This window comes from Podarcis vaucheri (assembly GCF_965113315.1).
Source record: "Podarcis vaucheri genome assembly, chromosome: 3".
Lineage (NCBI taxonomy): Eukaryota > Metazoa > Chordata > Lepidosauria > Squamata > Lacertidae > Podarcis > Podarcis vaucheri.
In genome coordinates, this window is record NC_138761.1 from 93418329 (window position 1) to 93444781 (window position 26453).

The 26453-nt window shown below is 43.1% G+C and overlaps 1 protein-coding gene across 1 annotated transcript in view; it reads left to right on the top strand.

Annotated features, from left to right (window-relative positions):
• Positions 1–879: 879 nt before the first annotated feature.
• Positions 880–26453, top strand: part of CYRIA (CYFIP related Rac1 interactor A) — a 31203-nt gene continuing 5629 nt past the window's right edge. Inside the window, 10 exon segments of the mRNA XM_082218402.1 lie at positions 880–915; positions 12965–13044; positions 13223–13234; positions 13237–13302; positions 20033–20154; positions 22190–22295; positions 23643–23779; positions 23907–23984; positions 24865–24981; positions 25103–25182. Coding sequence (XP_082074528.1) covers positions 12975–13044; positions 13223–13234; positions 13237–13302; positions 20033–20154; positions 22190–22295; positions 23643–23779; positions 23907–23984; positions 24865–24981; positions 25103–25182 — 788 coding nt within the window. The 5' untranslated portion in view covers positions 880–915; positions 12965–12974.

The window sequence follows — 26453 nt, forward strand, 5'->3', positions numbered from 1 at the left end:
ATATCACCAGCTAAACATCATGATATACCGATATATCACAATGTCTGAAATAAGGATGAAATAAGGATGGAGCTCTGTAGAGGCATTGGCTGGATTCATGCTTTCCCCCACATTGTCAGTTTTTTGCATAGTACACAGGCATATCGTGATTCACAATATATTGCCAGAACAAAAACTGTGAAGCCTATATCACAATATGGACTTCAAACTGGTTTGGGACAATATATCGATTTATCGCCCTGCCCTAGGTAAAGGTAAAGGGACCCCTGAGAGTTATGTCCAGTCGTGAATGACTCTGGGGTTGCGGCACTCATCTCGCTTTACAGGCCGAGGGAGCCGGTGTTTGTCCGCTTCCACACACAGTTTTTCCGGGTCATGTGGCCAGCATGACTAAGCCGCTTCTGGCGAAGCCAGAGCAGCGCACGGAAACGCTGTTTACCTTCCCGCCGGAGTGGTACATATTTATCTGCTTGCACTGTGTGCTTTTGAACTGCTAGGTTAGCAGGAGATGGGACCGAACATCGGGAACTCAGCCTGTCGCGGCCTTCCGACCTTCTGATCAGCAAGTCCAAGCGGCACAGTGGTTTAAACCACAGCGCCACCCGCATCCCATCGCCCTGCCCTATTTGGTGTTAAATGTGAGAATGTTCTTCTGTGCCTTTCTCACTCTCCACCCGTTTATGTTATACTTCCATACGTTTGATGAACGTTGACATTGCAGTCCCTTTTCATTGACTGTTAGCAGTTAGGATTTTAAGAACAAAGAAGAAAGTCTAAACTGTGACGCTATAGGAAAAGTTGCTTGAGCAGGGTTTGTGTATATGTAAACCTCAAGTATCGCATAAGATGATTACTGACTCCCTGATTCCATTGTTGCAGATTACCGAACCAGATTCAAGACAAACACATTTCCAGGTAAGAAATTACTCGGTGTATCAAATGCTTTCTTACGTAGCATACCGATTAATATTTCTAGGTCTGTTTTGTAAATCTAGCATTGTGTGTTTCATTTATATATAAATACACTTGTCCATGAGCTAAAGTTCTGTAGGGACCTAATCACACAAGGAGCGCTACATAATTATGACTTCAACCAAAGGGAATGCAAGAAGCCATGGTACCCTTTCAGTTTGTTGGAGCCTTGGGTGCTCATCAGAACCACCAAAAATTCATTTTTAAGTTAGGAGGAGAATGTACATTTACATAACGCATAGCCTATTCAGTGTTCTTATAGGGCCGTTTTGAGCAGGTTATCTTGGCCCGGGGAAAATTGTAGCTGGTGAAGCAGCAAAAAACCAGTAGAAAGACACTTCCAGCCCCTGAGGCCTCTTGGCCTTCTAGAGATGGGAGTTGCATCCAGGAATATCCTTAGACTATGAAACTGGTGTGAAGACCCATCCAGAACAGGCGACGGATGTATATCCTAGACCTAGCAACACAGGGCTTTTATCTTGCCAGAATTACGTATTTTTCGCTCTATAAGACGCACCAGACCACAAGACGCACCTAGTTTTTGGAGGAGGAAAACAAGAAAAAAAATATTCTGAATCCCAGAAGCCAGAACAGCAAGAGGGATCGCTGCGCAGTGAAAGCAGTGATCCCTCTTGCTGTTCTGGCTTCTGGGATAGCTGCGCAGCCTGCATTCGCTCCATAAGACGCACACACATTTCCCCTTACTTTTTAGGAGGTAAAAAGTGAGTCTTATAGAGCAAAAAATATGGTAAGTCTCAATTTATTGGCACTCATTCATCTGGACCCTAGTCCAGAACTTATAGGGCCACACCTGATTCAGATTTAATGGAGAAATAGACATAATTGTAAGACTAGTAACTGGACATTTGTCTCCAATGAGATAACAGTATTATCATGCTGTGCCATCCATAAAAAATAGGTTTTCCCATTTATCCTTATTTTCAAAAGTTATCCCTTTATTGTCAGAGCATCAGTCTTCTCGGATATTAGGGGTGCCTCTCATTTCCATATTGTATAATGGCTGCCTTTATCTCGGACAGCGCAGCTTCAAATGGACCCTTATTTGTTGACATTTTGATTTGGCAATGCTCATTGTTTGACTACCACTGCAGTGATGCACATTGGAGACCCTCGGGCAAAGGGTTCTGTCTGCAGGGAAGCATTTTGCTTGTAGACTGGTGGAGAACTAGCCTATATGGTACATTTAAAGAGGCAGATGAGCCAGAGACCGGTCTGTTTTTCCTGTGTAGCAGGAACAAATCTGGATGCTTACTATTGCAGGACATGTTGCCAGAAATGGACTTGGAGCCACACCCAGGCAAAGTTAAAAAACAGGATGCTGTTCCGTAGTGTGCGAACAGCATCTGGAAATAGCATAGACCTGATGCTTCTTTCAGGGGGATGGAGAATAGTTTTGGTTATAAGTAGATAAATGTCCACTGTGGTATTTTTATAAAGGCTCTCTTAATACTGAGGAGTGGACTCTCTTGAATACCGCAGTTATAAAATGTCACTCAGACATTCAGCTAGTGGAAAAAATGACTTTTCCTTCTGTGAATCTCCCCCGCCCCCATGCATAACAGTAAACAATTTTTAGGGTGTTTTTGTTTGTTTGTTTTTTTGGCTGTATACTGTTCCATTTGCACTGGAGACATTTCTGGGTTTTTAGTTTGTGAGCATTTTAGGTGAGCTCTGAAAGCCTTTTGCTAAATAGCAGTGATAATTAAGAAGGTGAAAAGCAGGAATTTAAATGATCTCCATTTCCTATAACTATTAGTAGAAGCAGTTGCCATCATCATCACAGTTGTTAAAAACCTGAACTGTCAAAGTACAATAAAATAACTCTGTATTCTAAAGCCCTTGGCCTCCCTCAAAAAGCTATAACCACCAGACCCCTACTTAAATGGTTTTCCACCCACCCAAGAACCCCAGCACTGGGATTTCCAAAGCATGTGTGACACAGCTAACAAAATTTTTGGGTGGAGGTAGCAGAAGAGCGAAAACGATGCTACTCTTTTCTCAAGAAATGTAATGCCAGAGAACAGTGATAGCAAATTATCTGCTGGAACTAATAGGCAGCAGCAAAAAGACTAAGAAAGCCAGAGAGAACTTTTTAAGTAAAGTTTGCTATAATTCAAAAATCGAATAAAGCCCAAAAACATGGAAGCAAAAAGTACTTCAGAGGGTTTTAGACAGAACTACAGATTAATGCTGGCAATAAAGATCAGCACTCGGATCTTAATTTCTTTTAAGCTGCCAGTTTCTTCTGTAGATCTAAAATGATCTCAGGATTTTATGATTTGAGGTGCCCGAGCTTTTATAGTCAGCTCCAACTGTTCATGACATTAGCACTGTGGTTATTTTTGGTTTTTGTTTGCCAGTTGGTGTGAAATGCAGCAGATAAGAAGGGCTATTCATCTACTGCAGCCTTAAAAGCTTGAATGTGTGCCCTGAAAACAAATGCCACACAGATTTAATAAGCTTGTGACTTGTGTGGAGGAACCAGGCATGAGGCAAACATTCTCCCCTTTGGTCGCCAGCTATTTGCTGCTTACTGATTCTTGGGTCTTGTCACCTGATGGTAATGGGGGCAGCGTCTTGTGATGCAATCCTGAGCAAAGCATCAAAAGGGCTCCCCCATTATTGGCAAGGGTAGTCATTGGCAGCATCTCTGCATTCATAATGTACACATGGGAGCTGTGCACTGTAATACCTTGATATCTCCTTGATTCACAGCGACAGATTATTGATTCATTTTGCTGTGCCATAAAAAGAACCCCAGCACTAACATTTTATCAATTTTTAAAATATTGAATAAAACATGAGAACTAGAAATTCATGTGGACTTGCCATCATCTATCTATCATCTATCATCTCGTTCTATCAATATCTATCTACCTATCTGTCTATCTATCTAATCTATCTATCTATCATCCATCTATCTATCTATCTATCTATCTATCTATCATCTATCTATCCTATCTATCTATATCTGTCATCTGTCATCTATCATCCATCCATCTATCTATCTATCTATCTATCATCTATCTATCTCTATCTAGCTATCATTTATCTATTTAAATATCTATCATCTATCTATCATCATCATCTCTATCTATCAGCTATCTATATCTATCTGTCATCTATCTATCATCTATCTCTATCATCTATCATCATCTATCTCTATCTCTATCTCTATCCATCATCTATCTATCTATCTATCTATCTATCTATCTATCTATCTATCTATCTATCTATCTATCATCTGTCTTCACAGCTATTATTCAACCTTCCAATTACACCCATAAGGCCTGGGTTTAAAACATAGTTGCTTCCTCTTTGTCAAAAAGCTCTGGAATTTCCTTTGTGTTGCTGTGCATTATGGAGACTACATTTTTCTCCTTGCCATAACTGAATCAATTCCGGAAGTCTGTGGCTGAGTCCTGCTGATCCTTGTAGAAAACACAGCCTGCTATAGATCGGTACCTACAGTGAGAGGTATTGGCTATCCTGCCTACCTACATTTTTGAGAATGCAAGTATCTGCAATGCGCTTTTTGCCCCGCTTCCGTTTTGCTCTTCGGAAGGCAAATACTGCCGCTTAGTGGATGACTCCTCTAACTGCAGTATCTTCAAAAGATAAATGAAAGGCCTGTTGCTGATTGGCATGTTTGACCTTGGTTGCCAAAGTTCTTAAATTAAATGGAGACTTTGCCCAACATGTCCATATTGAATTTCTATGTGGTTATAAAGAAACTCATAGAATCATAGAGTTGGAAAGGACCGCCAAGGGCCACCTAGTAAAAGGTAGGTCAAGGACCCCTGGACAGTTAAGTCCAATCAAAAGCGGCTATGGGGTTGCAGCGCTCATCTCACTTTCAGGCCGTGGGAGCCAGTTCTTTCCAGGTCATGTGGCCAGCATGACTAAGCCGCTTCTGGTGCAATGGGACACCGTGACGGAAACCAGAGCACACGGAAATGCTGTTTTCCTTCCTACCGCAGTGGTACCTATTTATCTACTTGTGCTGGTATGCTTTCGAACTGGAGCTGGGACAGAGCAATGGGAGCTCACCCCGCCATGGGGATTCGAACCACCGACCTTCTGATTGGCAAGCCCAAGAGGCTCAGTGGTTTAGACCACAGCGCCACCTGTGTCCCTCATCTAGTCCAACACCCTGCCATGCAGGAATCTCAGCTAAATCTCATGCATGTCTTGACAACATGTCCAACATTAGAACAATACAGTGGTACCCTGGTTTACAACCATAATCTGTTCTGGAGGTCTGGTTGCAAACCAAAGCAGGTTGTAACCCAAGGCGCGCTTTCGCCAATGGGGCCTACCCCCCAAAGTTGGTTGTAATCCAAAAAAAGGGACGCACACTTCTGGTTTTGACATGGTTGTAATCCAAAACAGTTGCAAACCAAGGTACCACTGTCGTATAAAAGCTATAAATGTGTAACAGGGAAGGAAAAAGGATTCCTTATCATATATAGAAAAATCAAGATTAAGGAGCCTTTTTACTAACATTTTATTAGATCATTAGATTAAGAAATGTTTCAAAGAATAATCATGTAAACATGATTCAGCCGTAGCAATGTAACAAAAAAAGACCCCAACCCTACACACTTTCACCCAACAGCCCCAAGAATATACCTAGAGGGGGGAAATACTCCTGTAATAGAAGGAATGGGGACCAATGGGATGGAAGCAATGACAACGAAAACCACTTGTAAAATCACTTTCCTGTGAGCATCTAAGATGCACTGCTCCCATCTCTAGACATATGAGAGCGTAGACTATGCACAAAACCAAATTTCAGGAGGCAAATCTGAGGTTTTCATTGCCTTTGCTGTAGGGGCCTCCTGATGCCAATATGTGGATGTTTGCAGGGGAGCCTGCCGGTGTGGGAAGATAGGAGGTGCACAGTAAGAGCCCAAGACGTAACTTCATATGCAGCGTTTGAAACTCCCATTGTTCTAGGCGCATTTTGTGACATGGAATTTCATTAGCGCGAGCCGTTTCTGAGCTCTGGGCGCAATATTGTGCCTAAGATTTCAGATTAAAACTGCAGAACGGAAAGGAGGACCTTTTTCTGCCTCCCTGCCACTTCCAGCTGCTTTCCAAAGACTGGAAAAGAGACCCTCTTAAGAATATTAGGGAGGTGGGCAGGGGAAGGACTAGAGCATGTAGGAAATGAACATAATATTTTAGCTGCAGTTCATTCATTTTCAGCTTTGTATTCTTGTCATTAAAAACCGCATCTAGACATTCCGTTGTTGCACCCACAACTAAGCTTGAAGCTGCCATTTAGCTCCTAGCTTTCATATCTCAGTTTCTGACACTGTTCATAAGAGATGCAGGTGAATGCATGAATATATAGGCTAACATTTGTTTCTGTTGTTTTGCTCTTTACGCACCCTTGGGGAGCTGGGCGTTATTATTACAGCTATTAATACAGGAAAATTTCAACAAGTAGTTTAGTAAATTCCGCCCCCCGCCCCGCCCCCCTCTCTCGAACCCACGTTCTGCCATTCAGGCCCCATTATTTGCAAGATCTTAGCTGCCTGAGATGACCTGGCAGCATCCTTTTTGCAACCTGGCTGATGTCTCTTTGCCTTGCCAGTGCAACTGGTGGCATTCTGCTTCCAAAATCCTTCAGCGGTGGGTGGTAAACAAAACAGAGGACTTGTGCTGGGCTGCTACCTATCAGCGCTGCACAGAATAAGTGGGTGCGAATAGACAACAGGGAACAAATTTCCTCAACAACAGGTGGAGCACGAGACTTAATCTCAGGGTTGCAGGTTTGAGCCCCATGTTGGATGAGAGATTCCTGCATCGCAGTGGGACAGACTAGGTAGCCCGTGTGGTCCTTTCCAACTCTACAAATCTGTGATTCTGTGATTCCTTTTGTTCTGTAGGCTACTTTTCTAAAATGGATGTGCCAATTAGCCCACAGCCTCTCACTTTTTTTTTTTTTTAGTTTGATGTTTTGCCTGATGGATATTACCATATCTTTCCATGTACAGTGGTACTTCGGGTTACATACACTTCAGGTTACATACGCTTCAGGTTACAGACTCCGCTAACCCAGAAATAGTACCTCGGGTTAAGAACTTTGCTTCAGGATGAGAACAGAAATTGTGGTACCAGAGGTACCACTGTATAAGACACCCCCATGTACGACACGACCCCTATTTTTTTGGACCCCAAATAAATCAATATTTTAAACATCAAACAGAACAACTTTGAGCCCCTGTGCATTCACCATCTGTGTATAAGATGACTCCCAATTTTAGACTACCACACGGAAAAATACGGTACATGAGACTTGTTCGAATTTTGTATTTTCTTCCCTCCCCCCTTCAAATAATATTTATTAGTTTTTCAATTAGATACTCCACATACACATATTGTACAGTGGTACCTCGAGTTAAGTACTTAATTCGTTCCGGAGGTCCGTACTTAACCTGAAACTATTCTTAACCTGAAGCACCACTTTAGCTAATAGGGCCTCCTGCTGCTGCCGCGCTGCCGGAACCCAATTTCTGTTCTCATCCTGAAGCAAAGTTCTTAACCTGAAGCACTATTTCTGGGTTAGCGGAGTATGTAACCTGAAGCGTATGTAACCTGAAGCGTATGTAACCTGAGGTACCATTGTATTACGTTTTACATTATACTTGCTCTTCAGAGCTGACTTCCCTCCTTCCTTCTTCTGGTTTTTTATATCACATATAATTTTATCGCATTATTTCATTCCATTTTATATGTTGTTATTCATTTTCCGTATTTGTCCATAGTGAGAATTTTGTATTTTCATTAGTGATCTGGTTCAAATTCCAACCTTAGTCAATTTGAATTTTTCTATGAAATTGCCAGTGCTACACATCGCTGATGTGGAAGTTACTCAGAAATCATTTCCATTTTTTATTTCTCAGCATGACATGTAAAAGTAATTTCTTGCTGAAATGCAGAATGCTTAACGAAAAGCACTGTGCGCGCTCGCATGCATGCACATTTTTGTAAGCGTGTGCGAGAGAGACATTTCTCTTTTAGTTGTAGTGTCAAACAGCAGAGGGCACTGCGGGATTAATAAAACCCCTTCTGAGCTTCTGTTTCTCTCCCCCACCCCTTACTTCATGTGAAGCCATGTTGAATGAGCAAATGTCTCTAGACTGGTCTGCGAGTTTTAAATGTCTCCTTTACAGGAAATCCACTGTGTAGCACTGCAGGGTTGTCCAAACAACTGCACAATGTCCACTTCTGTGCATATGTTTAACTTTGCTCACATCGCTGAACAATGTCTGTTTTCTTTGCATAATAGATCACTTTAGTCACGTGCACCTAGTATTAGGAAAGGAGCAAATGATATTTGCCATAAAGGGTGGCTCTGTGTGTGATTAATCATCCTGTGGATTTGTCATGGCTTAAAACGAGCAGCTTTTGGACAAACTGGATCTTGAATGTATAAGTGGGACTTTGTATAAACTTAATTGTCTTAACAAGATGTTACTGTATGGGTTTTAGTGCTGGGTCGAGATTAGTTTCTACTTGCTTACTGTTAAATGCACCGCTTTTTAAAATTTTAAAAAGCCCACTATTTACATTTTACAGTTTTTTAAAAACTTGGAATGTGTGTTTGCTTGTATTTGAGAGCATTTTTTTTGTTTTTTATCAGCCGCTGGCCTTTTTTTATTGCAGACTAGCCATTACGTTCACTTTTCTGGGCAATAGGCCCTTGTTCTAAGGCACAATAAGAGTAAATTGATTGAGCAGAACTGGCTGATCTTAAGCATTTCTGTAGTTAAACCCGATTGATGTCTTGCCCAAGTATTTCTACTGTTTCAGCCGGGACATAATGCAGAGGTGATACTTTTTGCTCATTAATATGCGCCCAGCTGTTATGTGATCTGTTCACTATATAAAAAAAAGTACGTGTGGTTTGGATGGCCAGTGGAGAGGACATTTAGACAGAGTGAATGAAAATGTCAGGGGTATTCAGGATGTCCTAGGAGCCCATGGAAGATGGAGGAATTCTCCTTGATCTCAAGTGCACACATGGAGCTTCCTTGGGTCACTTCCGTTTTGGAAGCGCTGTACACAGAACAGGGCTATTCCAGTCCTCACAGCGAATGGAACAATCTATATGCATGTGGAATCTGGGAAGGGAAGTCTTGGAAGATCTGCCCTTTAAAATTAGTCTGTGGGCCTAAGTAGACGAGACATGAAATACCTAATCAGGAGACCTCTGCATTTTCACTTCCAAATGAACAAGATGCAGGTGGGGAAATCCAAAAGCAGGACTCAAGCACAGGAGTGCTGCCCCCTACCCCCCCTTAGAATTGTAGAGTTGGAAGGCACCCAGAGGACCATCTCTAGTCCAATGCAGGGATATGCAGCTGTCCCCTATGGGGATTGAACCTGCAACCTTGGCGTTATCAGCGCCCTGCTCTAACCAACTGAGCTATATAGGTGGGGCTAAAGAGATGGAATTCAAGGTATATGCCCCTGAATACCAATTGACAGTAGGGGAAGGCTGTTGCTTTTGTGCCCCGGCAATGGGTTTCCCAGAGGCCTTAAACTGGACTGGACATAGTTGCAAACAGAATGCTGGAGCAGACGGACCCTTTGGTGTTATGTTCTGATGGGTGAAGTTCATCTGCTCTAATATTCATTGTGGTTCAGGCTAACCAGGATTTTCCTTAATCTGCAACCACGGCTGAACAACAACGTCCCTTATGAAAACCTGGTTAAACTTGATGGTGGCTAAACAGCAAGGAAGGGAGAACTTGTTCCCAGTAGGCAGGGGTTGAGGTAAGAGAGCCCACGTTCACAAGGCAGGGTCCCAGTTTGCAAACTCACCAAGTACAGGCAGAACTGCAGAAGGTCACATAGTGGAGCACTGAAAGATATATGCAGAGTATATATGGATGTACAGTCGTACCTTGGTTTTCGAGCAGCTTAGTTCTCGAACGTTTTGGCTTCTGAACGCCACAAACCCGGAAGTGACTGTTCCGGTTTGCGAACTAATTTTGGAAGCCGAACGTCCAACCGGGCTTCTGTGGCTTCCAATTGGCCGCAAGAACTTCCTGCAGCCAATCAGAAGCCACGCTTTGGTTTCCGAATGTTTTGGAAGTTGGACGGACTTCTGGAACGGATTCCGTTTGACTTCCAAGGTACGGCTGTATATTGTGATGGGGGAAATATGGAAAACAGGTTCTATCAAAACCCGGCTGAACAATCAGCCCAACCACTCTCTGAAATCTCTTTGTTAAGAAAGGGAGCTCTGAATCCCTGAGTCATAAAGCTATGTTGCTGCGTTAAATGCTAAAGGAAATAAATTGGGCACGACACACAGATTTAGAGGATGGGGGCGAGGAATGTATGTTCCTAGTGGAAGCACAAGGATCTGTCTCATACATTTTGCAGAAACACTATTCCCTACGGATCCACCTTCTGGGGAGGCTGCCTTGGGCTGTTAGCAGATTTCCGAGAAAACATCAAATCTGGCATAAACATTGGCACATTTCTTCTTCTTTCTTCAAAATGTAAAAATAAATGCTTTGGGGGGGGGCAGAGGTTGCTGAGAAATGTAGGGAACTGGAAGTGTGAGGCAACCCCATTTTCCTGTTCCTGTATTCCTTAAGTACTCAAGAGCAACTTGAGGCCCTTTTGCACATTAGGTAAAGGTAAAGGGGCCCCTGACCATTAGGTCCATTCGTGACCGACTCTGGGGTTGCGGTGCTCATCTCGCTTTGTTGGCCGAGGGAGCTGGCGTTCAGCTTCCGGGTCATGTGGCCAGCATGACTAAGCCGCTTCTGACGAACCAGAGCAGTGCACGGAAACACCGTTTACCTTCCCGCCAGAGGAAGTATTTATCTACTTGTACTTTGACGTGCTTTCGAACTGCTAGGTTGGCAGGAGCAGGGACTGAGCAACAGGAGCTCACCCCACCGCGGGGATTCAAACTGCCGACCTTTTGATCGGCAAGCCCTAGGCTCTGTGGTTTAACCCACAGTGCCACCCGCACCCCCCTTTTGCGTATTACAATGCAGTAAATCCACTGTTTGCTATCAAGCACACACTTGAAAGAGAACTACAGCTTTTCCCTGTGGTACAAGTTTTGTTTGAAACATGGGCCATTCAGCTCCGATGCATTTGTCATGTTCGCTGTAGAGAACAGGAATCCCTGCAAGTATATGAATCCCCAAACTTGGGTCTCCGGTTGTTTTTGAACTACAGTTCCCATCATCCCTGACCACTGGTCCTGCTCTCTTGGGATGGTGGGAGTTGTAGTTCAAAAACAGCTGGAGACCCAAGTTTGGGAAACGCTGATTTATGGGATCAGCTTGCTTGCCTTTTCTAATTTTATACCTTGAGAGTAACTAGGGTGGTTTGGAACTAAAATACATTTCGAGATTGTAATCTGATTTCATTTTTAAGATGAGGTAAGTTTTTTCAAAAAACTGAAGTCGGAAGCATGTAATCCCTCATTACATTATAATATGAGAGTAATTGTCCTTCAGAATTATTTAGCATGAATGTTGTGTTCTGTGTACTCACCCTTATGCATGACAAGGTTGGTGATAGTGGAATACTATTGATGGTATTGAATACACACACACACACACACACACACACACACACACTGAACCAGGTATAGTTGTGTTTTTAAGGTTAATTTTTTATCCTGATTTATTTTAACCTAGTTGCAACGTATTGCAAACTTCGATTTGAGAAGCAGATGTGATCCTGTTGCCTCCCAACCCTTTACTTTCATATAAACCGGTTATGCTTTCCTAAAGTGATGGTGGTCTTGCATGTTTTAATACATTGTATGCAAAATGTCACTAACTGAAAGGGTTTGACATACCTGCTGATAGAGAGGGAATATGCGGTACGTCCGGCAAGGTTTTCAGGTGCTAGTTTTAAGCCGTGCTGGACTAAAAACACATTGAAAGTGGTAAATTGGTTTTTAAGAAGACTCAGTAAGGCGCTGGACCAGTCGCTAAATTCACCCACAGGTTTGGTCAAGCCTCTTATCATTCACTGCCCTTTGTTTATAATGTGCTCCATTGAATTCTTCTTGGCCATTATTTCATTACTGAAATCTGATTATTTAGGAGGCCATATAACAAATTCTTACATGTAAATTAATTCTCAGTTAAATCAGCTGGACAGATAAGAATCATCATCTCATCGTTTTATTATTTATACCCGGCCCATCTGGATACTCACACATAAATACTTTTACTAGATCGACTGCCTGGTATTTAATGTAAGCCATTTATGACATACCAGTAGCCTGAAAGGGGCAAAAAACTCCCAACAAGCCAGCCAACTCTCTTTGGTTGTAAATAAGCTATTGATTATTTGCACTCCCAAGTAATCAAAAGTGAATTTAGAAATAAGGCAAACTGTTTTGTGTCACCGAATAGAAAGGTGGTTAAGAAAGAAACAAAACTCTGCTTGGATATATTGTGTATGGACAAATTGGAACAGTTTTACAGTTCTGCTTTTCTTGGATGAAATGCAACACAGTAACACTGAAACAAAAAACAAAAAGGGAGGAAAATATGTCATAATGTTGTACGTACATTTTTCATTCACGCCTCTGGTCAGTCACACTTTCCAGGTTTTCGCACCGCACTAAAAACCTGCAAAAGCTTTCTGACCAGAGATAATGCAAGTCTGCCTCTATTGCCCCACTTCAAACTCACGGAAATACTATCTGTCCTCAATCTCAGCAACGAAGGTTGATTTTGGCATCTCTTTTTGTATATTTGGGTTCTCTCTGTTTGGCCGCTGGTTGCTGTGTGAACTGCTCCCAATGAGTCTTCGCCTTTGGCGCTTACTTTCAATGTAGCACTAGAAAACAGACTGTGTTTTCATTGTTTCGATTTGAAATCAGAATAGCAGAGCATGTCAAACCCTTACTATTTCAACATTCTAATTTTGCATATATAACTCTTTATGATTTTGTTGCATTCACTAGGTTTGCTGGGATGGGTAATCTTCTTAAAGTCCTTACCAGGGAAATTGAAAACTACCCACATTTTTTCCTGGATTTTGAAAGTAAGTTCAAGATTGGAACATCCTTTCCCCCTGACTTAGGAACTGGTTGAGAAGGAATGTTTAAGCCTGATTTGCTTTGACAGATAAACATGTTCAAGCAGTGCAAATGATCTGACTCGATGCTTTCAAGATTTGTTCTCTGAGCCACTTTCCTGTTCCTTTTTTCTCTATTTTTCAGGAACCAAATGGGAAATCTTTTAAAAGTTCTCACTTGCACAGACTTTGATCAAGGGCCAAATTTTTTCCTTGACTTTGAAAGTGAGCAAAACTCCTTGCCTGGCTTGCATTCTTTTCTCCTTCTAATATATAAAACCCTAATCAATTGCATGTATTAATCTACCATACAACTAGTACAGTGTATGGCACTTATACTTTTCCTGCTTCATTCTGAAAATCAGATGCTTGGTTCAACCAAAACACCAACAATATAGATTTTTTTGCAAATGTTAACATTGCTCGGCTAAAAGAACTGCCATGCATTCTGTCAAACAGCCTCTGTCAAACAACCTTCATTTTAGAAGGTATTCTTATTTTTATTGACAAAGAACAGGGCCCATTGAGAGAGGTTTTAGTGAATCTTAGCATGGCACTGTTCAGTCGTAAATTTCTTCCTTGAGTTATACTTATGGAGGGTGCAGGAGTGAGCCTCAAGGTTGCATGCTTTGTACAAGTTGGTCATTATAAGTGGCTTGTGCTGTATTCAAAGAAACTTGCAAGCAATCCCCCCCCTTTACACTTTATTAAAATGTGTAGGAGCATAGCACTGTGAAACTCTTAAAATCCCGCTGGGCAGAAAAGTGTCTCAGTATTGCATATGGGAGTAAACACCTCTTTCTCCCTATATAGTGGTTCCTTGGTTCTCAAACTTAATCCGTTCCAGAAATCTGTTCCAAAACCAAAGTGTTCCAAAACCAAGGTGCACTTTCCCACAGAAAGTAATGCAAAATGGATTAATCCATTCCAGACTTTTAAAAACAACCCCTGAAACTGCAATTGAACATGAATTTTACTATCTAACAAGACCATTGATCCATAAAATGAAAGCAATAAACAATGTATTGCAGTCACACAATCAATCTATCAGTAGCTGAACTGGGTTCCACACAGTCACAAAAACAAAAAAATAGAGCCATAAAAACAAAAACGCTAAATAAATAGCAAAAACAGACAAACCTCAGTGTAACACTCAATACGGAAGTGTGGCACCCAAATAGGAAGCATAACACTCAAAAGAGAGCATGTTCAGCTTCCAAAAAAAAGTTTGCTAATCAGAACACTTCTGGGTTTGCAGTGTTTGGATTCCAAATTGTTTGAGTACCAAGGCGTTTGAGAACCAAGGTACCACTGTGGTTTCCAAAGTGCACGAGCAAATTTAAAGTTTTCTGATAGTACCCATTGACCCTTCAGCACTTTCTGAAGGACTTAAAACATTTTAAGTATATCTGTACTCTAAAGGAAAACACTAATTCATTGTGAATATGACACTTTTCTTGCCTTTGTTCCGTGTGGAATTGCCTTTGTTCACTGTCGAATTAATGTGATTACCTCCATTAATTGCAGAAACAAAATATGGCAATTGAAGTAAACGCTCGATTGCATTCCCCTTAGCCTTGGATCTATCATCTGGTGAAATGTAATCTACTTCACACATTAATTTTCTAACCACATCTTACAGCTAATATAATCCTTCTGCTTACAGGCTAAATGCATGTCGTCTGAGCATTTCTTTGAAAAGTGATCAGAAAATGCATTAAAACTCCCTTCATCCACTAAAGATACATTTCTGCTCTGCTTGCTGCATAATAGCACTTTAAACACGGACAAGACAGGTGTATGTTGTTGTTCGGCACAGTTTGCTGTGTTTCATAACTAATACGCCATGGGGAAAACTTTCCGAAAGCCACAGTGTCAGTTTCAACCCAGTCCCCCTACTTCCTTTTATAAGTCTTTCTTAATATCTGTATTTTCTCAAAGCTACCTGATAATTATGCATAAGAATACCTGCACTAGATTCCAGCTATTTAGCTCAACATTCAGGGCCTTTCTGTGTCAGCCAGGTTTGTTGCTGAATGTCTTAACTTCATTGCAAAAAAAAAAAGTGGGGTAGCTGTCAAGAAATTGAAGAGGTAGAATCGTAGAATTGTAAAATTGGAAGGGACCTGAGGATCATTTGGCCCAACCCCTTGCAGTGCAGGAAAATGCAGCTGACCCATATGGGAATCGAACCTGCAACCAATATCGCAGGCAAGAAAAATGGCCTAGTAAGCAAAAACTGCATTTCCCTGAAGTTCATGGACAACTTACATCAAGAGGGAGTCATTATGGAAATAGGCATTTCCTGATGTTGGGCAATCTATGCCACATTCTAGAATGATGTTGTGTTTGAGAGACTCTGGTTGCATCGCTCAAGAGCACAACCCTTTTTCTGTACATTGTTGAAGAGTACCATTTCTCAAACCGACAAACTGGTCCTGCCCCGCAGCCTAATTTTGTGACTAGCGGGCCCCAGTAACTTACAACGCTTTCAGGTGGGCCCTGGAGGTAGAAGGCTTGAGAAGTTCTGGTGAAGAGCATTTCACAAGGGACCGTACCTGCTGAGACAGGACAGCTATTGGCAGCAGAACTGTGAAATGTTGCATATTAGCATTTATGTTGAGGGGCACCGTTCAAGTTGATAAGAAAATGGCAGGGTCCACAAAGGTGGCTGGGAGGTGAGGCAAAAGCTTAACTTCAGAATGAGTTAATAGAATACTTCTGGTTGAAGGACTCTCCTCTCCCCAAAAAATACCCCACAACCATTGCTCCAAAGAGTCAGTAGGGAGAGATGAGGAGGAACTGGAGAGTTGCGTATTGAGCAAGAAGTTTTGCATCCCTGGAAACAAGTTGTAGAATGACTTCCAAGCGTGCAAGGCCTCGTATGGTGGAGTCCTCTCAAAGCAGGATCCCATCACAGAATGCGCATGAGAATAATAGAATTGTAGAGTTGCAAGGGAACAACACGAGGTCCATCTCGCCCAACCCCTCAATACAGGAATCTCAACACATCCAATTCGAAACCATTCCACATCCTGCTTAGCTTTGCAAATGTGCCCGCAGTTTTTATTGCCGCACCACTGGAATGAAGGCGATTTGTTTGAAAGCACCCTTCACATCAGAAACTCCTCCCCCATGGGGGGAAAATTACATAGGCAGTATTGAATGTGTAGCCTTGAGAGTTCAGACATTAGTCGTTCTGGGATTACTGTGCACTAAAGCTTTGCATTAATTCGATAGTGTTAAAGGCCTGTCAAACTTGATGTGTTGGTAGAGGGTTGCTGAATTTCCCACCAATCAAAAGAAGCGGAGCACCATGGTTCCTCCCACAAGGTGTTTTTCTCTCTAATGGCCGGCCCACTTGTTGTCAGGTTTTTCTCCCGCAGCAGCAATTCCCAAGCGCCGCACTCGAACTTTCCCTGCAGGGATGAGCGGCAGCTATATGATTTTATACATGGGGGAGAGTGAAGGGATCCACTTTTGGACAGTGTTCGGGGGAAGCTAAGCACACTCCCCAGTCCCTGGTGATCCCAGCCATTGAGGTTCAAGCGGTGCCCTTCTGCATAAGTCAGCTGTGGCTTCTGTTTCTTGGCCACCTTCTCTGCCCAAACAGATGACAGTAGCTTGACCATTTGTCTCATCGTGACAAATACCAGGGAGGATTTTACACACGTCACGTGTGAATGTGTGGCAAGCAGAGGCTGTGCATCTGAGCACTGGCTGCATATGGAATAGATGGATTTAAGAAACCACGTCATTCTGCCAGCCAAATCCTGATATCCAGGGTTGCTAAAATGAGGAGAGTTCAAAACCTTCGCTCAGTTTGGGTGCTGCAGGCCCGTGTTTCCCTGCCCACCCCCCACCTCTCTCAGGAAGGCTTTTCTTTGCACCTGCAGTGAATTTCACCACAATGCATCTTATTAAAACTAAGGATCTCTCTAGGCTTTTTTTTTTAAGGCCTTGTACCTGCCTAAATTAATAACCACTGAGCTGAATTTTGAACACTTCGGGCCATTTACAGCAGGCATTTTTCTCATAAAATGTGTCCTGCTAGATTTTACGGCTGCGCTAGAAGCTTTTTATTTGATGTGTATGAAGCAAGAGGAAAATCGTATGCAAGAGAAGCCCTCCTAGTCTACAATGTTAACAGGCCCTCTAATTCCTGATTTAGAGAACCCAGAGTGTAACAGAATGATGGGTGTTGTCAGGGAGTGCATGCTCAAAAATGCCTGGTGTGGCCACTGCTTTCAGAGGACAACAATGCCAATCTCCTGATCTCCTGTTTAAAATAGAAGGACCCAGACTGAGCATAGTGTGCACACACCCTCAAAACACCTGATGCACGCACGCATTAACACACAGAGGAAAGGTGGCTGTCCTTTGTACAGCTGGTGGAACCAGCCAACATACTGAAATCCCCCAAACTTTGGTTTCCCTGCATAATAGGTGATAATATTCCACCCTTTCTCTCCTCATACAACATGCAGTTTCTAAGAATACTCCCACTTTTGTCCAGTTCTGTTGAGCTTCAACAGAATGTTGCCTACAGACCTCTTCAGTTATTTGTTCTACTGACTTTTAATAATATGGTAGGCCTTCCTGTAGAGACTTAAAAAGTCAACGCAGCATTACACAGCAGCACACTCAGGACTTTGACCTCTTCGTAAACCTCTCTGGACCAGGCATCTCTTGCTCAAAATAAATATATCTTGGAACAATTTAATAATCATAATAAAATTTATATTATTATTTATACTCCTCCCATCTGGCTGGGTTTTCCCAGCCACTCTGGGTGGCTTACAGCACATTAAAACATTAGACATTTAAAATTTCCAGATACAGGGTTGCCTTCAGATGCCTTCTAAAAGTCAGATAGTTGTTTATTTCCTTGACATCTGATGGGAGGGTGTTTCACAGGGTGGGCGCCACTACTGAGAAGGCCCCTCTGCCTGGTTCCTTGTAACCTCACTTCTCACAGTGAGGGAACTGCCAGAAGGCCCTTGGAGTTGGACCTCAGTGTCTGGGCAGAACGATGGAGGTGGAGACTCTCCTTCAGGTCTACTGGGCCAAGGCCGTTTAGGGCTTTAAAGGTCAGCACCAACACTTTGACTTGTGCTCGGAAACATACTGGGAGCCAATGTAGGTCTCTCAGGACCAGTGTTATATGGTCTTGGCGGCCACTCCCAGTCACCAGTCTAGCTGCCGCATTCTGGATTAGTTGCAGTTTCTGAGTCACCTTCAAAGGTAGCCCCACGTAGAGCGCATTGCAATAGTCCAATGGCAAGTAGGATAACCAGGACAGCATCATGGATTGGCATTGCCAGATACCTCCTGAGACATTTATTCCAGTTGGCCCCATGCTTCGCTGCCAATCCCTGGAACTTCCTGGCCCTTCAGGTCTTATCACAGAATCATAGAGTTGGAAGGGACCCTATGGGTTATCTAGTCCAACCCCTGCAATGCAGGAACATGCAGCTGTCCCTTATGGGAATCGAACCTGCAACCCTGGCATTATCAGCACCACACTCTAACCAGCTGAGCTATCCAGCAGGACTTCCCGCTTTACTTTTCCTACCAGTTCACCTTCCCCCTTGAAGTGAGCGATCAGTAAGAGGAGTCAGGAGGAGCAACCTCTGCATACCTTTTTGTCTTCTTCTGGGGAGGGATGGATTAGGCCAGGCATAGGCAAACTAACCCCCCAGATGTTTTGGAACTACAACTCCCATCATCCCTAGCTAACAGGACCAGTGGTCAGGAATGATGGGAGTTGTCCCAAAACATCTGGAGGGCCGAGTTTGCCTATGCCTGGATTAGGCCCAGAGTGAAAGGCAAACAAATAGGAAATAGTAGGGGGGGGGGAGAGGAGCTGGGCCCATGCAGGGAGAGGGAGCCCCTCTTATCCAAACCCAAGTGAACGATGCTCCGACAAACTTCCTAAGTGTGTCAGCATCAGTTACAGTGAGTGTCATTTCAAAGGCTTTGAAACACGCTGTCATTTCTTCCCTCACTGGCTTGGAGATAACTGGACTAGACCGACTTAAAGTGATTTCAATATAATTCACTGAGAGACTAGCACATGACCCCCTTGAATCCATGAATATTTGTAGAATCGTTGGAACGGATCTGGGTCTCCCCGAAGAAAGGCTTGGCAGCGATAAAACGTGGAATGTGTGTCCTTTTGTTAAGTTGGACACTTGTAAACAGAGTTTTGAAGAGGACCCAAGCAAAAGTGGCTGTAACGTTTAACTGAAACGATGAGTCCATCGGCAGGTCAAAGGCAGAAGGGGTTTGAGTGTCCCTAGCAATGGTCCATCTTCCGCGATAACTTTTCCTGGTGATTCACATATAATTCTAAGATAGGCCAAGGGGGAAGAAACACAGAATTATGGTGTGTTTTAAAACTGGAAAAGAAGGGAAAGAGTCATGATCATTCATGGGTCTTAATATAGCAGGTGAGGATGAAAACAGCTTTTCATTCTGCCAAGCTGTACTTCTGCATAGAGGACTAACTTTTTTACGGACTGCTGTCCTCATTTTTTTCTTACTCAGAAATTCCAACTGGGAAGGATTGCAGCAAGATTATTTTTTTTCACAGGTTTTTTAAAAAATGTATCCAACTCATCTTGTCTCAGTGGAGTCCGTGATACGTTTTGACATGGAATTTGCTGAAGTCAATATAGTTGGTTTGGGGGTTTGTTGTTTTATTTTAATGTAAGTACATTTTGCATGAGGAATTTTTGATGGTGGGTGGGGCGCAGCAGTTTTAATCCTAGTTACATTGGAGCTAAATACTAAGGCATAGATATGGAAATCAATGAAGCACCGCCTGAATTGTCTGCAACATAATAAAATATGGATCAAAGGGCTGTTGTACTGCAAACCACAGGAGTGCATATGCTAGCTCTATTTGCAGCCAACATTTCTTAAAATAATATTTGCTTTTTATCTCACCTAGATGCTCAGCCTACAGATGGAGAGAGGGAAGTATGGAACCAAGTCAATGCTGTCTTACAAGATTCGGAGAGCATGCTTTCAGACCTGCAATCCTACAAAGGAGCTGGACAGGAAATTAGAGATGTGCGTTAAACCATACTATGGCACACACACACACACCCCAAAAAAATCCGAGGAAGGAAAAATTAAACACTAGTCTGCAATATTTCTTTTCATACCCAAGCAAATACAGTCATACCTCTTGTTACGTTTGCTTCATGATATGTTTTTTCAGGTTGTGTCCCGCGGTGACCCGGAAGTACAGGAAAGTGTTACTTCCGGCTTTCGCCACTTGCACATACACAGACACGCAAAATGACATCATGCACATGCGCAGACGCGGGTTGTGTTCCTTTCAGGTTGCGAACAGGGCTCCTGAACGGTTCCCGTTCGCAACCAGAGATATCACTGTACATACAATATTTCTTTTTTTTAAAAAAATGGTCATAATTATGTGAAATTAAAACTAAAAATGACAAGAATTTTCCTGTCTATTGAACAAATCTCTTCTGGAGACAAACGGTTACCGATGCAATCAGGCTACTGAACGAAGTCAAGAACCTCATTGAAACTTGTAGCGACACTCCTTAGGATTCCAAATTAAAAACAGATTTTCTAGATGTGCCGTGCACGCATATATCTGCACACAGAACACACGATTATGTGTATCTCCGCATGCATGTGGTGTGGATTATGTTTACCCCTGCATGCGGGCAAGACAAGATTGCAAAGAGCTTTTGCAAAGGCTGTTATTTATTAATGACCCCGAAGATGAATGATGGAGTCTGAGGACTACACGTTAGCTGAAAGCTTTCCAGTGCTAAATGGTGCGACGTCAAAGATGGACTTAAAAGTGGCTCGGCTTTTGGTCTGTGTGTGGCGTTTACAAAACCTCTTGAACGGTTTTGTTCTTAATTTATACGACGCCATCCGTGCATGAAGTGTTACGGAGTAACATGTGCAGAAAATAAAACTCTAAGCAGGTTCCTGCCCCAGCGAGCTTGCAAGCTTCTTTGGGGGCAGTAGGCCCAATTGAGAGGAGGGGAAGGAAGGAGAAACAGGGCTGAATCAGATGAAATAGTTGGAATATCTTACAGGAACATTGGAAGCTGTCGGGTGATGGATCCATCTTGACTATACTAACTAGCAATGGCTCTTGAGAATTTCAGGCAGGGGACATTCCCAGCCCTACCTGGTAATGTCAGGACTCAAGCATGAAACACTGATGCTCATCCACAGAACTATGTCCCTTCTTCTAACTTAGTTGTTGACATCCGTCTGTCTCGAGAGAATAAGAATGCACCTCTGGGGGTGAAGTCAAACCCCGAAGGGACCTCCCTGGAGCACAGGGGTTCTGGGCTTCCCAGATTGACAAGACCCCCCTCTTGGCCTGATGTGGTCCAAAGGAAAGCAGAGCAATACCTTTGGCACCATCTTGGCTGCAGGAGTTGCCAAAAGGAGATGTACAAGGCGCCATCCAACTGTCTTAGGGACTCTGGATTTGTGTAGGGTTCACTCCTTGGCCTTTTCTTCTGGCAAAGATATCTTGCGAGACAGCAGATCCGAGTTTTCCTTCTGCTAGATGAGCTACCTCCCGAGGTTGACAAGCCCCACCTGCCCCTAACTTTCTGCTCTTGTTATACAGTGGTGCCCCGCAAGACGAATGCCTCGCAAGATGGAAAACCCGCTAGACAAAAGGGTTTTCCGTTTTGGAGGTGCTTCGCAAAACGAATTTCCTATGGGCTTGCTTCGCAAGACGAAAATGTCTTGCGAGTTCCTGCGGGGTTTTTTTTCCTCCCCCCCTTTTCCCCAAGCCGCTAAGCCGCTTATCAGCTGATCCCCTAAGCCGCTTATCAGCTGATCCGCTAAGCCGCTTATCAGCTGATCCGCTAAGCCGCTTATCAGCTGATCCGCTAAGCCGCTAATGGGCTTGCTTCGCAAGACGGAAAAAACGCAAGACGAAGAGACTCGCAGAACGGATTCTTTTCATCTTGCGAGGCACCACTGTACAAACATCATTTTGAGATATTTTATATTTAAATATAGAGGCAAGCAGCAAGTCCTCCTTTTTGTACTTTGCCAGCCACCTGATGTTGATCAAGGTATCGTTGTTTTCCAGGCAATACAAAACCCAAATGATATCCAACTTCAGGAGAGAGCCTGGAACTCTGTGTGTCCTCTGGTTGTGAGGCTGAAGCGGTTCTATGAGTTTTCTCTCCGGCTAGGTGAGGATCTGCCTATTGTTTCCATAGAATTTGTTCACCTCTGATGTTTGGATGCAGCCTTTCCCAACATGCTGCCCCCAGCCAGGATGATGGCCAGTGGCCAAGGATTATGGGAGCTGTAGTCCCAGCAACATCCCTGGAGGGACCACAAGTCAGGAAAACTTATTTAGTGTGTTGCTGAACAACCCTTTGCTCTGCTGTTTTGACAGTGGTATTTGGTTCCCTCTGCCCTTTGGTGTACGTCTTGCACTTAAAGGTAAAGGGACCCCTGACCATTAGGTCCAGTCGTGGCCGACTCTGGGGTTGCGGCGCTCATCTTGCTTTATTGGCCGAGGGAGCCGGTGTACAGCTTCCGGGTCATGTGGCCAGCATGACTAAGCCACTTCTGGCGAACCAGAGCGCACGGAAACGCCGTTTACCTTCCCGCCGGAGCGGTACCTCTTTATCTACTTGCACTTTGATGTGCTTTTGAACTGCTAGGTTGGCAGGAGCAGGGACCGAGCAACGGGAGCTCACCCCGTCGTGGGGATTCGAACCACCAACCTTCTGATCGGCAAGTCCTAGGCTCTGTGGTTTAACCCACAGTGCCACCCACGTCCCTGTCTTGCACTTAGAACGAAGCAATTGTGCATTTCCCTGCCCTTCATTTAAAGCAATGTTTCCCAAACTTTGGTCTCCAGCTGTAATTCCCATCATCCTCAGCTAGCAGGACCAGGGGTCATGGGTCATGGGTATTGTAGTCCAAAAACAAGTTTGGGAAACTCTGACTTTAGAGGCTTATTTTTAACCTGAAAATCCCCTTTGATATTGTTTGTAATGGAGCTGTATTGCCAGACGTCCGTAAGCAAGAGACTGATACCTCTCAATCATCATTTGGTGAGGAAAAAGCAATTAAAGATGCTCATTCCACTAACAATATCATACCTTTAAAAAAATTAATTTATTCATTACATCTTCATATTGTAGAGTTGGAAGGGACCCTGAGGGACATCTAGCCCAACCCCCTTCTGTGCCCACCGTGGGGCTCGAACGCATAACCCTGAGATTCAGAGTATCGTGCTCTGCCAACTGAGCTATCCCAGCAATCCAACTCCATTAAGATGATTGGCTTTCTTCACCCAGAAGCAACTTTTATTAAGTTTTTCCATGTTTAAAAGATATTTTGCACACTTACGTGGTTTAGGAAAGGCCAAACAGATACATTTGTAAAAAATATTTATCAATGAGCCTTGTGCTAGTAGAAAAATGGGTTTGCATGTTTGTTTGAAATGCTCTCTTTTCGAAGAAATACGAGACATATATCTGCAATTTCACTTGTTTTTGCTTTCCTCCCTTCTTCATCTTCAGAGAAAGCGCTGCAGAGTTTACTGGAATCCTTGACCAGCCCTCCCTATGCACCAACTCAGCACTTAGAGCGAGAGCAAGCTCTAGCAAAACAGTTTGCAGAGATCCTACATTTCACTCTCCGCTTTGACGAACTCAAGGTAAGGACAAGGGCGGGATGGTCAGCTAACACATAAAATGTTTAAGGGGCTTTTTGGGTTAAGAGCACTGGAAGCTTATTTTTCTTGATTTTTAAATTTTATTTCCCCCTTTTATTTTCGCACTAAGATGAGAAACCCCGCGATACAGAACGACTTCAGCTATTATAGGAGGACGTTGAATCGCAACAGAATAAACAATATGCACGTAAGTGAAACGTCGTCGTTACTGTTGTTAATTCAATTTTTATACCGCCCTTTATTCAAAGATCCCAGTACATAATTTACGCAGCATAATAATAAAATAATCATAATAACAGTCCCCTCCCCACCTCACATTCAGCAGGCCATAGATTATTTAATGGCCGAAAACCTGGTTTCCTTTTGGGGCTGCTGCTTCACTAGAAGACAGTCTGGCAATGTGGGAAGCTGGTTTATACTAAATACAGTCCATCTACCTCAGTTTTTCTGCACCACCAGGTGCATGAGTGGCCCACTAGGGTTTCAACAGGAGGCTTTCCTTGTTCTGTCTGGAGATACAAGGGATGATGATGATGATGATGTATTTTACTTTGTAAACACATTCTTTGCCATGTGTTTTCCTGTTCATTTGCTGTATCTGCAATCAAGGCAGATTTCATTTTTTTGCACAAGAACTTGGTAACTGCACATCCCTTGTTTCAGGCAACGGGTTGGGCACATGTGGTTTGCATATAAGGCAAAGCCACAGTTGGTTGAGGCAAAGTGGTGTCAACGTCTGAACCTAGCCCAGCAGACGAAGCATGGTTTGTTTGCTTTCCGGCAGCTTGAAGCTATGGGTTTTATGTTGACATGAAACCGTGGCTTGTTTGAACTATCATTTGGTGAACCCAACAGTCTTGCACAACCCATGGTTTGTGTGGCCCCTCCAAGCAACAGAGAGAAGAGGAGCTGGAAAACAAACCAAAGCTGTTGAGAAAGAAAGGGTGCCTTGTTTGCTCATCAAGGAGACAACTCGTGGTTTGTTTACTAAGCTGGGGCTTAGCGTTATGTGCAAACGCACACAGCAACTTCTTTAAAAAATCAGTGTTCCCTTGTGTTTTCATCAGCTCGGCATTGAGAGCGAAGTGAACAACGAGATGGCTAACAGAATGTCCCTGTTTTATGCAGAAGCTACACCAGTGCTGAAAACACTGAGCAATGCCACAACACAGTTTGTTGCAGAAGTGAGTGACGATCTAATATTTCTTTAAAAAACCAAAAACCAATAGCATATTACAGAGAAATATTGAATAACTGACCTAATTTTTTTTTGTTATTGTTGTTGGTTTGGTTTAACCTCTGCAGAACAAAACCCTACCAATCGAGAATACGACAGATTGTCTAAGTACGATGGCCAGCGTATGTAAAGTCATGCTGGAAACGCCGTAAGTTAGATATGAGCAAGGGAAATAAATGTCTGTCTGTTTGATTGTTTGTTTGTTTTAATAGTTCAAAGAAATCTAACAAAAGCTTGTAATTGAATGCTACTTTTATAACCTTTGGGGAAGCTGGAGACAGGTAGCCATTATTTTGGAGATTATGAAAAAGACCATGCCATGTACTTTTACTCCATTGTTGTTTCTGGAAAATTGGTTTTGCATGACTTTAGAATCATGTTTGAGCAGAGACTATAGTGGAACAAAAAAATGAGTGTATCTTTACACGCTGCTGGTAATGATGTCTGTTGCATATGTGGTAGAACTAAACCAAAAGCAGCAGCTCTGGGTCATCATCTTCTCCCTTGTAATATCTAGGGATAGTCATAGTGTCATGATGTGTCATGGTTTATTTTTTAAAATACAAATCCATCCCGGTTTAGACGAGCTTTTGCACTGTTGGAAAAAGAAGAAGAAAGTCTTTCTTTTCCCCGCTTTCTCTGAGGGCCACAGTGCTCTGGCTTTGTCCTTCTGACAAATATTTAAAGTTGGAGAGGGAAAGAAAGAAGAAAAAAAGTTACGGCAGGACCAAAAAAAAAGGGAGGGGTCAAATATCTTTAAAACAGGTCACTTTCCACATGACTTACCCTTTTGGTCAATTGTGTATTTTTACAAGCTTTGATGTTTGAAGATTGGTCATTCTGTCAGGGAAACCTAATGAACCTTGCACTCATCACCCAGGCTGACATGATTACACATAGACAATGCAAACATATTCAATCATCATCTTTTTCTTAATTTATTTTTAATTGCGCCTTTTGCTGCCTCCTCAGTTGGAATGTGTGGCAGAAGTAATTTTTTTGGACAGTCCTTTGATCTTAGGACTGAGGGGTGGGGAGCCTGTGGCCATCTAGAGGTTGCCGGGCTCTTAATTCCCATTTGCCGCTTCCAGCATGGCCAGTTGTCAGGAATCACCAGACGTGGGGAGCACAAGAGAACTCGGAGGGGCACACACAGATTCCCCCACCTCCGTCTTTGGAGATTCAGCCATGCTTTGAATCTCTTCTTTAAAAGGTCACCTAAGATATGGACTTTTTACTGCATCCTCGGGTGCCCTTTGCCATTACCTGTGGAACAACAGAGACATCATTATCAGTTGGGAAATGAAGGGAAGGAACTGAATTCTTCTACCGTTCCCAGTTTTAAGAAAGCTGGCCAAGTCTGGAGCCTGATGTTGGCATCCCCTGAGGCAGTGGGCCTGTCTCCCTTCCAGGCACCTC